At 29.7% G+C, this 14,388-nt stretch overlaps 1 protein-coding gene across 1 annotated transcript; it reads right to left on the bottom strand.

Moving 5' to 3' along the window:
* Positions 1 to 2,781: 2,781 nt before the first annotated feature.
* LOC133320715 (uncharacterized) lies at positions 2,782 to 7,977 on the bottom strand. The gene is made up of 9 exons (XM_061529313.1): positions 7,681 to 7,977; positions 7,365 to 7,601; positions 4,346 to 4,595; positions 3,878 to 4,210; positions 3,751 to 3,844; positions 3,646 to 3,718; positions 3,473 to 3,612; positions 3,186 to 3,441; positions 2,782 to 3,006 (listed from the first exon to the last, which is right to left on the bottom strand). Exons 1-9 carry the CDS (start codon positions 7,975 to 7,977, stop codon positions 2,782 to 2,784), a joined length of 1,905 nt encoding a protein of 634 aa, XP_061385297.1.
* Between the last annotated feature and the right edge of the window lie 6,411 nt (positions 7,978 to 14,388).

Below are 14,388 nucleotides of genomic sequence, written 5' to 3'. Positions count from 1 at the left end.
TCAATTTATTTTACTTAATGACTTTAAACTGTAATAATTGAGTTTTTTAATTATTTACTAATTCCAATAAGTTTTTTTATAAGCTATATATGGAAATACTTTAAAAAAAATAAACTTACATTACAAATTTCTCTTTCTGCAACAATGACGTCAGATCTATCAAACACATTAAAATTTTTAAATTTTCTGTGACGAATACGATGAGTCCCTGGGGTTAATCCACTATGCCATTCCCATAATTGTGAGTTTTGAATTTGATTTATATCAAAGGGGATTTCAGATGTATTAGGATCATACACGTATATCATTTGAGATATATTATTAGATTTAAATAATAAATCTCCCTCTAAACTTTTATAGGCCTCCAGTAAACAAGGTAATTCAACTAGTATGCCAACCAAATGAACTGCTGAAGAAGAGACTCCTAACTTTTTCTCAACTTGTATTTTAAATAATCGATAGTCATATTCTGGAGTCGGCGTGATAACTAACCCCAAATCGTCTCCTTTTAAAGAACTAAAATCAAGGATGTCCAAGTCATCTGAAGCAGGTAACTGTTCTCCTAATCTCGAGCGAATGATAGCAGCTATGTCATCAGGAAACCTTATAATGCATACTTGTTCTACATCAGAATTTTCTCTGTAGAAAGAAAAAGCGTCACGATAATGCAGTAATTCGCTTGCATAATAAATTCCTCTTTTAGAGTCACGAACTTCTCCAGTTACTTCAATTGTAACTTTATCTTTAACTGAAATCTGGCTTAATCGTTTGTTATTTAAACTTTTATTAGACAAGTCATATTGTATTGTGGAACGTTTTTTACGAGTAGAACTTCTTTGAGTGCTCGACATCAGGTTCAAAAAAGTTTTACCAAAGAAAAAAAAAAAAAAAATTACAAAATATTTGTAACTATCTAATTGAAGTTACTTTTAGTTATACACCAAAAAAAACGTCAATCATTAGTTCATAGTATCCAGCAATTTTCTTATACTAATTTATTCTAAGAAAAGCAGTTCCTATAAACCGACTTGAAAAAAAAGATAATTTATTATGTAAATCTGATTTAAACTTTTCTAATAAATATGAGATATAATGAGATTTGATGTTCTAAGAAATGATTATGAATTATTGAAACCATTAACTGAAGAGGATGTAGTAGAATCTTTATCGCATCGTGTAGATTCTCCAATAGTCGACGCATGGCAAACTCCGTTCGACTTTGTTGCGATTCAATCATCTTCGCTTCATAGGAGAGGTAAAGGTGTTATATATTTGTGTTTGATATTATCTATAATATTTTTAGGAGCAAAGTCCATAAATAATAAAGAATTAACCAATAGTTTGCCTGCTTTTTATTGGTATATACTATTGTCGTTAACACTAGATTTCATATTTTTCTTCATAATTGGGTGCTTATTATTTATATGTCGTTGTGTTTTGAATGATTCTGCCATGCTTCAAGCAACTATAGTTTTTAGTCTTATTCTAAATTTCTTGTCCAAATGTTCCAATATACTGATTTTTTCAATGAGTTTATATTATTTAATACACTACCGATCACACATAGGGAAATACAACTTCGTTTTAGCGTTTTGTATATCTCAATTTATGATCAATGTTCCTGTCGTAATTAATTTAGTATTGGCGGCGTATAAAATTATCAAATATAAATTTTCAAGTTCAACTGATGATCTACTCATACAATTGTCTCATTCTGAGCTATATGAACCGTTAACAGATCCAGAAATACACAGTGTTTCAAAAACGAAATCAACTTCAGAATAGCCAATCGAAGTGTTTGTTATATATTCGATGCAGCTTTATTTATGAAATACTTAAAATCAACATTTCATTATTTGGTATTTATTATTGTGTGTAACAACCAACACGAACTCTTACTGAGTGAAAAAAAATTATAAGAGTAAAATATTTATTCAAGCATCTTTCAAAATATCTGCGGGAATTTGAAACCTAAAATCAATAAATATTAAATTAATCTATTACAAGTTCATAAACTGCTCTTTGTTAATAGATAAATTATCATTGGATATATCATATCCATGCAATAAGCATAATTCATCAAACTCTTTTGGCTGTAGATTATTTATATCAAAGAATTGTACAGTACCGTCATTTTTTCCCCAACAGATGTGACTATATGTTTTAGTTCGCTCAGTAATATCATTCCGGTCTCATATCGATCGAAAACCTATATAATAGTTCTAATTCTAATATAATATTTTATTTTTTATATTCAATGACAATTAATGTATATAATTACATCAAATGCAGCTTCAACTTCTGCGTAATGAGGTGTAACTTTATAGTTTCGCGAACAGATTGTCAAAAATTCATTAAATGACACAGGCTTATCTGATGGATATTCTTGAGCTAATTGCTCAAGTTCCGAAAAAGTCCAATATTGCCCGGCTGCACGAACCGCACATGACAATTCCATGCCATCAATGTAGCCGTCTCCATCTTTATCAAACCAATCAAAACATTCTTTATACTTAATTATCTGAATATCAGCATATTTTGTATTTCTTTTAATACTTCATCTTCTTCAATACATATACTGTCATTTTCGTGCATTTTGCTTTATTTTCAGATTTATCCTTATAATTTTATTCATACAAGGAGAAATTAATGTATAATCAAGTAATATTGACATGAATTTATGCTAAATTTATAATTATTACACAAAAAACAATATTTATTTAATATCAATAAAAAGTGTCTGTGATTTTTTTTGAATCATGACTGATACATAAAATAGGATTATACTGCCATTTGCATAACTATCTTAGGGTGTGGGTGGTAGCCTTCTATTTTTAAATGTTTATATTCAAATTCGTCAATATTTTTTATACTAGGGTCAATAATAAGTTTCGGAAACGGTTTTGGACATCGTTTCAATTGTTCTTTTAATGCATCGACGTGGTTTAAATAGACATGAGCGTTTCCCAAAACATGTGTAAATTTTCCTGGACTTAAATTGCAAACCTAAAAAGAAAAATAGATATTTTTGAATGTGTAAAATTTGATAAATATTTACATAAAAAGTGTTCGATAATGTAAAATGTATAGCTTCAGAATAAAATTAATTAGAATATAGTTACAGCAAGTTATAATATGAATATACAATAGTACGGCACTAAGACATAATGTAGTAGTATACATACTTGAGCTACCAGACAGCAAAGCAAAGAATAACTTGCAATATTGAAAGGAACACCAAGTCCCATATCAGCTGATCTTTGATACAAGATGCAAGACAATTGCCCATCGGCGACATAAAACTGACTCAATATGTGACAAGGTGGAAGAGCCATTTTATCCAAATCAGCAACGTTCCATGCTGTCATTATTATACGTCTATCAGAAGGGTTATTTTTGATTGTATCAATACATTTTTGCAGTTGGTCAAAGCCTTTTCCTCTAAAAAAATAGTAACTAGTTATGAAATTACTTATAATCGGCGTGCATGTTAGTGTACTCCGCACCAAAATGTCTCCATTGAAACCCATATACAGGACCAAGATCACCAACTTCATTGTTGTGCAGGCCACGTGAATCCAAGTATTCTCTACTACCATTACCTTCCCAAATCTAAAATTTTGTGGGATGAATAGGAAGTTATACCTTGACGTTTTTAGCTGAGAGATTTTTTGCGTTTGTATCTCCTTTGATAAACCATAATAACTCTTCCGCCACTCTATTTCAATGAGAACTAAAAGTTAATTTTACCCTTTCCAATACACATTTTTAGTTGTCAATAAAGGGAAACTGTTTTTCAGATCAAAATGCATCATATATCCAAAATTAGCAATGGTCCCTACTCCTAAGCATACAAATATTTGTGGATTATTAATACCTGTCCTATCAGAATGCTTAGCTCCTGTATTTAAAATATTCGCAATTATGTCAAGGTATTGTATTTCTGGATGCGTTCTTAGTTTAAGACTTGGACACGCTTTTATGTGGTTACTCTCGTCAGGTTGACCAGTTATTTGATTAATAAATTGGGATAATTTTTCCGGATGATCAGAATTTTTTTGATGATATTCAGCGAAATCAAATGTGTATTTAGTAGTTGAGTACGTATTTGAAATTGCAACAGGAACAAAATTGTATTTCTCTTCTAATTGTGTTAAACAAGGAGCAAATGTATCGCATTCTATACATCCATTAACTCGAGTCAAGTATACTGTATCACATCTGCATTAGATAAGAACCACTCATATATGGATGCTCCTCCTGCTCAAATTATTACAAGAGAATCATTATTGGATACAATAAAAAATAAGCTAACTATATGTTATCATAAAGTTAAAAAAATTACCAATCACGAAAACGTAGCCTGCGTTAGGTAGACGTTTTACAATTTCTTCCACATCAGCTGGACTTTTGAGTACCATCAAATCTGAAGATGTTTTTGATTCAAGCGTAGTTGAAATAACAATATTGGTCCGATTCGGTAAAGGTCGGCATTTTTCTGGTAAACTTTCGTACGTTTTGCGGCCCATGACTACAACATTCTTGAGATTGGCATTTGGATGACTTGTCGTGACCGCAGAAAAGAATTTCATGTCCTGAATATCAAAAATATATACTTTCAAGGTCACCGATTGAATATGTAAATTTAGTTAATATCTTAAAAACTTATACAAAAGAAAAAATCATTTATTATTTACCATAGGAATACGCCATGGAAGAGAATTATTAAGTCCTATACCCCCTCTACTTTCTATTCCAGCAATTATTACAACCATTGACTGTGACTGAATTATATGGCTTTAAGCGCTTTTTTTCAAAACATATCTAATTTAGACGAAAAAATAAAAAAACAATATTACAAATACACCAGAATACTTATTATCTATACTACAGTAAAAATACCATGCATTTCTCATAAGAACCCAGAGCACAAATCTGATGAGTCACTAAATCTTTTTTATATACCTTATTTGAATAATGTAACACTGGGGTACATAAAACGCCATATTCCTCTACAGTTATTAGACTCAATTAATGCTAGTATACCAAAATACCGATTCAAAGCTTATAATCCTCAATATGAGTATGTTTGGAGGGATTTAATAAATGATAATGATTTGATTCATCAGTTTAATAATAAAATAGAGCTCAAAATTATATTATTTCCTAAGATCCTCAATACTCAACCGAAAATCTCTCTAAAAATAAATAGCCAACCTGAGACCTTTCAAAAAAATCTAGGTATAAAAATATATTTTGATTACCTACAGTAATAAAATGTTCATCATATGACTTATACGTCTCTATTTATATATATATACATATAGATAAATTGTTTTGTAAAATTATAAAAAAATTGAATAATTATGTAGATTTAAATGGAAATCAGTTTCAATCTAAATCAACTTCAACTGATTCAAAAAGCTCTTCAAGAACTCAAGGTATGAATATAATATCTTTCAATAATCAAAGAAGCGAAAGCAAAAGATCAAAGTTCTTTGCATAATAAAGGAGGTATTAACGGTTACATTAAATTACAGAATCAGAAATTTTAACAAAAACTTTGGAACGATGGGCATTTAATTCAGATGAAACACTTAAAGACATAAAAACTTTGCTCTGTTCACTACATGAAGTTAGAAACTTTTAAGATTTGCATTATAATTCAAGGTTCTATGGGAGAATTGCAACTGGAAACCTTTGTCATTGTCTTCAATTGTCAATTTAAATGAGAATGAGCTTAAAAAGTTATACCGGTACTTGTATAAAAAAAAAATGCTTCTTTTAGAACAGCAGTACTTATATGCCATCCAGACAAACATACAAAGTCTCCAAATGATACTCAGGTATATACTCAACATAAGTTATATTTAATATAGTATCGTGCCCAACACATATTTTCTGCATTAAATCAGTCTTATAAAAATTCTCAAACACATACAATTTGAACTTAAATAGTTTTCAAGATTTTAGCAGACTTAAACTATTTGGTTGAAAGCATTTGTCGAAATAATTGAATTTTTACATAATTTTTTTAAAAAAGCATGCATCAAATATGGTAAACAACGAAGGCGTTACAGACAACCAGCTTTTAGACAAACTAGAAACCAGAAATTGTCTAGATAACTCAATTAATACATCTAATAAAGAAAAAGAACTCCGAAAGTTTGATTTTGACATACTATATGGACCCAGTATCGGTATTTCAAGAGTAAGAAATTATTAATAGTAAAAAAAGAAGAATACATTGTGAATATTATATTAAGTTAGTGAAAGACTGATAGGTATAAAAGAGCCTTAAAGTTTCATATTGATCCTCCTCCAAAATTTGAATACTTAGTTGATCAAAAAATGATATCCGAAAATGACCAGTACTGTTATCATATTCACATAGTATTTATATAGACAAAGCTATATTACAAAGTTGTTGCATCCGAAAGGATGGAAGTAATGATTACGGTTGCAGAGATTGGTTATTTACATCGTCATTTGAGTTATCTTGTAAATTCATTATCTCGGAAGAGTTATTGATACTATTTATCAATTCTTTAATAAAATGCAACATAAATCTTTTCTATACAAGTTAATTTAATTTCACTGTTATTATTATTACTTGAGACTGACGTATTTCTGTAAGTTTTTTCCATCTTTCTAATTCTTCGCGAGATTTCTCTAACTAAACGAAAAGTTGATAAATTAAGCATTATATATTACTTTTAACAATTCTTGGCTAGATTCGTTCTCATAAACAGACCGAGATTTTTTTGATAGTACTTCTCTAAAAAATTTACACGAAATTGTTTTATATCATTAAAGCTATACGAAACTGTAAGAAATTACAGTATTTTATTGAATAAATAAACAAAGTTCAACACTAGCTGATGATAATTTGTCAAATTTAGCTCACAACAAATATATATATGTATATTTGACATATAACTTACGTAGATAATCTTTCGAGATTTAATTGATATTCACGGCGTTTTTTTGCTTTGAGTAAATCTTTTTCTACTTGTGAGAGCTGTGTACTTTGGAGTGTTTTATTGAAAGCTTCTTTTTCAGTTATCTATCTCAGCAAAACATTGTTATTAGAATAATCTGTTATTACTTAATATCAAGAAATTACATACAAATTCAAGTTTTATGCTCTTATCAATTCAGTGATAGTGTAAATAAATACAAGGTACAATATTTATAACATGTATCAATGATATGTGATTTTAGAGAACAGCAGACAATTTGTATAATAAATAAAACTGACATAAAAACATTTATTTATACATATATATTATTAGTTATATCATTATGAGTCTAATAAGTTTTTAAATTTAATTAAGTTGTTAACGTTGTGCAAAACCTATTACCTCATCTTTGTAATGTTCGATATCTTTTTTCCGTGACGATAAAGTATTTATGTAAGTATTGTTAGCTTCTTTGAGTTGATCCAAACAGTAAGGAATATCTGTTACAAGTAGGGTTTTTATTAATTGAAGAGTAGTTGAAATAGCTGTATTTTCTTTACTATTCAGAGAATTTATCAACTGAATTAATTTTATAATTTTAGTATAAACTTGTTTAAATGCTGGTTGTTCTAGCCAAATCTGAAAAGAAATTACATTTGTTATTATATTATCAAAATAAACTTGATTCATACTAATATGAGTTATTAATTTATCTTACACTTTGTTGTAACTGCAAACCCTTTGTCATAGTTTTTAAGTTTGCATCAATATAAACTGGCGTTAACGTATAAGCGCTTGACTGCAATTCATTTTGAAGCTTTGAATCTTCAAGGTTAGCTTCAGAAACTTCTGGTGGTAAGTTTGAAGAACTACCATGGGGATTAGAAAACTTATTATAGTGTCGCATAGATGACGTACGCGAAGGCAAATTGTTTTGGTACAGGTTTAATACAACAGGAGGAGGAGGACGTGACAGTAAGGAATAATTATTTCTTCCCGTAAAATTTGAAGCCATATCACTTTGATCCGACGTATGGAAGTTTTGAGGAGTTTCTTCTTCTACACTGTTACGAGCAATATAATTTGGGGGCAAAAACTTTGAGGAATTCGGATAGTTTTGTTTTTGTATATATTTATCTCCCATTAATTATTAAAGTTATGAATTTGTCTTAGCCCTATAAGCGTACATTAGTTAAATAAAATTTGAACTTTTCTATTTCAAAAGTGCATTAAATAAAAAAAAAAAAAATACCAACTTTTGTTAATAAATTGGCGAACCTGATGAGTGTAACATAAATTGATTTAAAGCTTCTTCTTCAGTTACGTCAAATCGCTCTGTATGTTTTTATTTTGAAATTTTATTATCTGGGTTAACGCTAGTTATAGTTATGAATTTGGAAGTTAGGTCCAGTTTAGTTTAAATAAAAAAGTTTATGCAACATACAGTTTTCATGCTTCATGTAGTAATTAACACTCTGAATTTGATTAAGAAAATCATTATGAGATAAAACAATCAATTTTTATAAAGTTTTGCTTGTGTAGAAAAATGGAAAATAATTCCAACTATTAGTTGAAATGGTTTCTATAAGCTACTTTCACTGCAACAAATTATACAGATTATTGTTACTGATATATTTATGTATACTCCGTTTTTGCAGTTGTGATATCAGTCATACAAAATCCACAGAGCTACAAATAAACACGTATTTAACAAAAGGGGCTGAAGGGGAAAGATTTATTTTACAGTCATACATATTCTTTTTTTTATGCTGTTTCCTAGCCGCTGCAGCCATACAATGGCTAATCAGCCATGTTACAGTTTACGTTATACCCGTCAGTGTGATTTGGTTTCTGTTTGGCATGTCACTTCACTTTATATGTCAATGGACGATAAATAATTATAATCTTATTAAAAATCATGAATCCACCGCAGAAGATTTGTTTAGTTATGGTGTGGAGTCAATTAGTACAGTTAACGCCGAAGTTGTTTATCTACTATTTTTACCTATTTTGCTCTATGAAAGTTGCTTGAATATAAATTGGCACAAATTTAAACGCTTTGCTATCAGTGGAATTTGTTTAGCTGTTTTAGGTGTAAGTACTTATATAGAATTAAATATATTAAATGACTTTGACATATTATTATTATAATTATTATTATTACTTCTATTACTATTATTATTATTATTATTCTTATTATTGTATATCTGTAATTTGTTATGAGAGTCAAATGACTTGCATTGCAAGTGTGTGGTTTAATATTATTAATAAGCTCTAAAGATACAATATGTGTAAAACAAAATTATTAATTATAGTTAACAAACAATAATCATAAAACTTATTTTAGGTGTTTTATCAAACTATAGTTGTTGGCTCTTTAATTCATATGTCACTTGAAAGTTCATCCAGCGGATCTTGGTCAAATTCTTTTTTATTCGCATCAGCTATGGTGTCAACAGACCCAGTTGCCGTGGTTTCAGTACTCAATGGGATGCAAGCTCCAGACAAACTTGCAACTATGTTTGAAGGAGAGGCATTAATCAACGATGGAAGTTCCATGCTTTTTTTCCAATTTTTTCAATCTTTTTCGAAAGGAAATGTTCAATCTTTTTATGTAGTTTTTCTGAAATTCATGAATCTTTTTGGTTTGGGTCCATTTTGGGGTTTTGGAATAGGGTTTCTAGTTTATATGTGGGTCAAACATTTCCGAAAATTTCCTGACATGCAAGTAATAAAACATAATATATATATATATATATATATATATATATATATTAAAACAGTTAAATTTAGATATACTTTAAATTTACAATTAGTGAGATATTAATAATTAATATTAATAATAATATTAGAGAAAAGTAAAATTAAAAATAGTTAATATTACTTAATAAATATAGTATAAGTGGATTAATGCCAAAATCAGTAACTTCACATGTTTTTGCTTAATTAGTCTTAAGTTAATTTTCGTTCAATTATTATATACTTGTTACTATGTATAGGTTATGATTTGGATCTCTGGAAGTTATTTTGTGTATTTTATTGGAGAGAGATTTTTGCACACAAGTGGCCCGATTGCAATTGTATGTTACGGTCTATTTTATGTTGCATTTGGCCATATTGGTTTAGATCATTTGACTCATGAAAGGTTACATCACTCTGTTCAAGCTTTGGGATTATTTGCTAATAGTGGTGTATTTGTTATATCAGGTGTAATTGCAGCGCGAATGATATACGAAGCATTAAATTTGACGTATTCAGGAGTTAATTACAGCGTTATGATGAATGTTGGAATTATTTATCTTTATCTAATGTTTGCCAGAGCAACAATGGTTATTTTACTACTCCCAGTATTGAAACGTACTGGATATGGGGTAAATTGGAAAGAAACTGTTCTTTTAATATGGGGAGGCTTACGTGGAGCTATTGTCTTGACAATAGGCCTTATGATAGAACAAGATTATCAATTACTTTCTACAGCAAGATACACCGCTGTATTATATATGGCAGGTAGTACTTTATTAATTTTACTCATTAATGGAACAACTTTTGAATTGTTATACAAAATTTTAAATCCTTACCCTCCTAAACCTTTTAGATGTGTATATTTAGAGAGAGTCATGAAACTTGTAAGTTATAAATTAGTACTTCTATATTCAACGAATATATTGAAATTATTTTTGTCTAATTTCATATCTTTCAGATTGATTTCCAATATGATAAAGAAAAAAAAGTATTAGAAAATCATTGGTTATTCAAGAAGACTGGAATTTTAGAATATGCTGATCGTGTTGTACCCATTTTAGGTAATACATGGTTTATTTGATTACATAAATCATAAAATTGAATTTAAAATGTCTAATGATGAACAAATTAGGTTGGAGAAGAATGAATAATCACGGAAAAATAAACTTAAAACTACCAAGTATACACGCCGCATTTTTTAATATATCTAAAATTGATGACTGGAAACCTCCTTCTCCTAGAGCCTCGTTTGAAACTTCAAACAATATTTCTGATTCGAATATAAAAGATAACAGTAGATACAGCAACTTTGTTTTGAACCCTTTATTGAATGTTTCCAAGCGGGACTTGTCTTCTAAAAATATTGTAAAAGCCGAACAAAGAGCTCATACTGCTACTGCTAATGTTTGCGGTCTTCGAGGTAATTAAAATACCATTAAAATGTGTTTTTCTTTAGTGTTGAACGAAGCGGAAGGTACTTTTGACCCGGAATTATATTTGCAGCTGGTCGATAATCCAACAGCTGCGAGTTCATTCAAGTTATATCAATTTGATCCCACAAAAAATAAAACACATACGGAACCCACAGCAGCTTTTGAAAAAGATGATAGAAATAATGTAACCCGGATTTGTTTTGATAATGCAGTACAACCAACTTCTTCCAATAATTCACACTTCCTGAAAATGTTTGACTCCCCTAATAAAATACCTTCAACGGATTCCAATAGTATTCTTGCTAGACAGCACAGTTGTTATTCTAATCAAAATGAAAACTCAAGTAAATAAATAAGCGGTTCATTTTTCATCAGAAATTATGTTCAATAAAACAAAATGTATACGAAGCATTACTTCAGAGCCTTTTGGTAGTTCCAAATTTGATAATATTCGCATTACACGTCTCCGATTACCCGAATGGATAGGACGAGAAGAATCAGATAGTTTTACTTTACAGTATCCTCAATACATGTTTACGCCTAACGAATATGCTCAAAATGAAAAACGTGTCCAAGAGAAAATAACTATAGATTCCAACTATGAAATGATAAAGCATAAAATCAGTAAAAGAAGATTATTTTGTATGAAATGTTGTTTTGGTTTGATGCGTCGAAAGTACAATGGTGCTTATGCGAAGCGTGTGGTTAGCACATCTCCAATGTTTATTAAAAGATCTCCCCAGAAGTTTCCTGGTAGGATAATGTCTGCCCCCACCGGTATGCTGGATACAAGAGAACTAGGCTTTGACGAAGCTTCTGATTATAGTGAAGATTATTTACCTGTATATGATAAGATAAAAAAACATAAATCGGCAATGCCACCGGTAACGTTTGTTAAAGGTCTCCGTAAAGACCGCGAAGGTGAATTGTATATAATGGCTTTTAATGCTATCCGTCAAATGTACCATCGACTCTATGAGCAAAAGTTCATTGGAGGAGCAGCTTTGCTTACATTAAACAATGTTTTAGATGTGTCCACTGATTTTGCAATTGGAAAGCTTAAAAGAAACCCTATTAAAGTAGACTATATTTAGTTATAATAGATAACTTCATAATGAAAATCATATACTCATAAAAATTTAATTAGGCTTGGAAAGATGTTCTTAAAAATACATCAATGACAGAAAACAATTTATTGGAAAATTTTTATGACAAAGAAGTTACGGAATCTATGACGGGATTTCAATTTGAGTGGAAAATGCTCGCTTGTCGCTTACATTGTTTTAAGCAAAATAAAAGATCCTGGATAACAAAAAATATTCATAACAAAAAATGGTTCAAGTTATTCGTAGGATACCCAGCAGCTGTAGTTGATTTACAGCTCGTATCAGCATATGTCGACGTCCACGAAGAATTAGTTTACAAAGGAGGTTCATCCTTAGGAGATTTTTTGGGACCACGACTTCTGTAATATTACTTGAATTTAGATGTAATTTTGATTAAAATGAATTATTATTTTATGTGTTGTTTAGGCAATCTTTCCAAGGACAAATACAAGCAGCTAAAAAATTTGTTTCTTTTATGGAAAAATTTTATTCCATTAGTTATTCATACGCTTTAGCTGTACACGCAGCTGCAATTCTACTTAATTGGAAGCAAATGGTAAAAGTGTTAGTATATATTAAATATTGTATCAATCAAAAATTTGAATACATAATTGATGTTTGCTTTAGTTAGTTGAAGAACAAGCACAAAAAGGATTAATTCTCCAAGAAGATTGTGATTACTTGCTAGGCTTATTCAAAGAGCAACATCAAAATTTAGCTTCATTTACTCCTTTTAAACTATCTTGGCCGTCTTTTAATCGACTTTGCCGTCAAAAAAAGAAAAACATAACAGTTTAGTTTTTCTTATCAAGAGCACCATAACTCAGCCATGTTTCATTTGACTCATTGGCTGTTTGATACGTTTTCTATTCAAACAAGTGACTCAATAATTTTACGTACTTTCAAATATTTTTCAATATTTTGCATCCCAAAAATTTTTATATCTTCATTTGGATCTTTCAAATATGGTATCATAAAACCTAATTACAAGCTTCTTTTTAATAATGTATATTTGCTCTTTTTTGATGATAAAAATTACATGACTAAATATAAATAATTATTTTATCAAACATTATGAATTACGTTATTCAATGTACTTACATCTACTATTACTCAAGACTTTACTAAGAAATTTTGATATACTGCAAGAACACTGTTCATTTGCTGATTTTTCATTGTTTTTTTTGAACAAATTATATTTGGTGGTAGATCCTACTGGCATGACACAATGCAAATAAGGTAATTCTCTGATGACATTGAGTAAGAATTGTAATTTTTACAGCATATCCAAGATTTCTCGAACTCGCCTAACTTTTCCAGATGATTCAAAACCGTATAACTCTAGAATCTAACGACATGATGTAATTAGTCAAATGACAAATTATTTATATTCTGTTTTTTAAGATAAAGTAACATATTCATCAAATTATGCTATAAAACAAACTTTTGAATTTTTATCTTGTCAACCTTTGTGTTAAATTTAATTTTTTTTGGGTTACAAAAAATGTAATTTTTTGAAGATTCTATGAAGTACCTTTTGAGGACGGCGAGAAGCAGCTCTTAATATGCCCATATCCATGCAGGGACCTATAATGAATCTAACTTCAAAATACTGTACGTAAAAATGAACATAAAAGTGAAGAGATCCTGAAGAAGATAGGTGATTGAGCTATTGTATAATTGAATGGTGCTTTAGCTTTTGATCCATACTGCTTCCATAAATATTCTTTTATGGAGCTGGAATCATATAGCTGTATTTTAGTATTTGCTGAGTTTACATTAATCGTAAAAAAATTCTTACGATCTACTAAAAAAGGGAATGTAGTGCGCCCTCCTAATTCTATAACATCGGGTCGAAATCTTGAAATAATAATTAAAAACATTTTAAAACAAATACAAGTTTTATGTGATGCAGTTTTTACCTTGAATTCACACACAAATTGCTTTTTCTTAACGTCTCTCTAGGACAAGGATATATTATATGGTCAAGGTCAAGTACAGATAGTGTCTATTACAGTATATATGTATTACAGTCATACTTCTCGAATTTTTCTACAGAAAGGGCATCCCTCAAATCTAATTTACATCTGAGCGATTGATATGTCTTACTGATAAAGAATCAAAGGTTCTTTTGGTCTGTTACAT

The sequence above is a fragment of the Danaus plexippus genome, unplaced genomic scaffold (genome assembly GCF_018135715.1).
Source record: "Danaus plexippus unplaced genomic scaffold, MEX_DaPlex mxdp_50, whole genome shotgun sequence".
Classification (NCBI taxonomy): domain Eukaryota; kingdom Metazoa; phylum Arthropoda; class Insecta; order Lepidoptera; family Nymphalidae; genus Danaus; species Danaus plexippus.
This window is presented reverse-complemented; position numbering and strand designations above follow the sequence as displayed.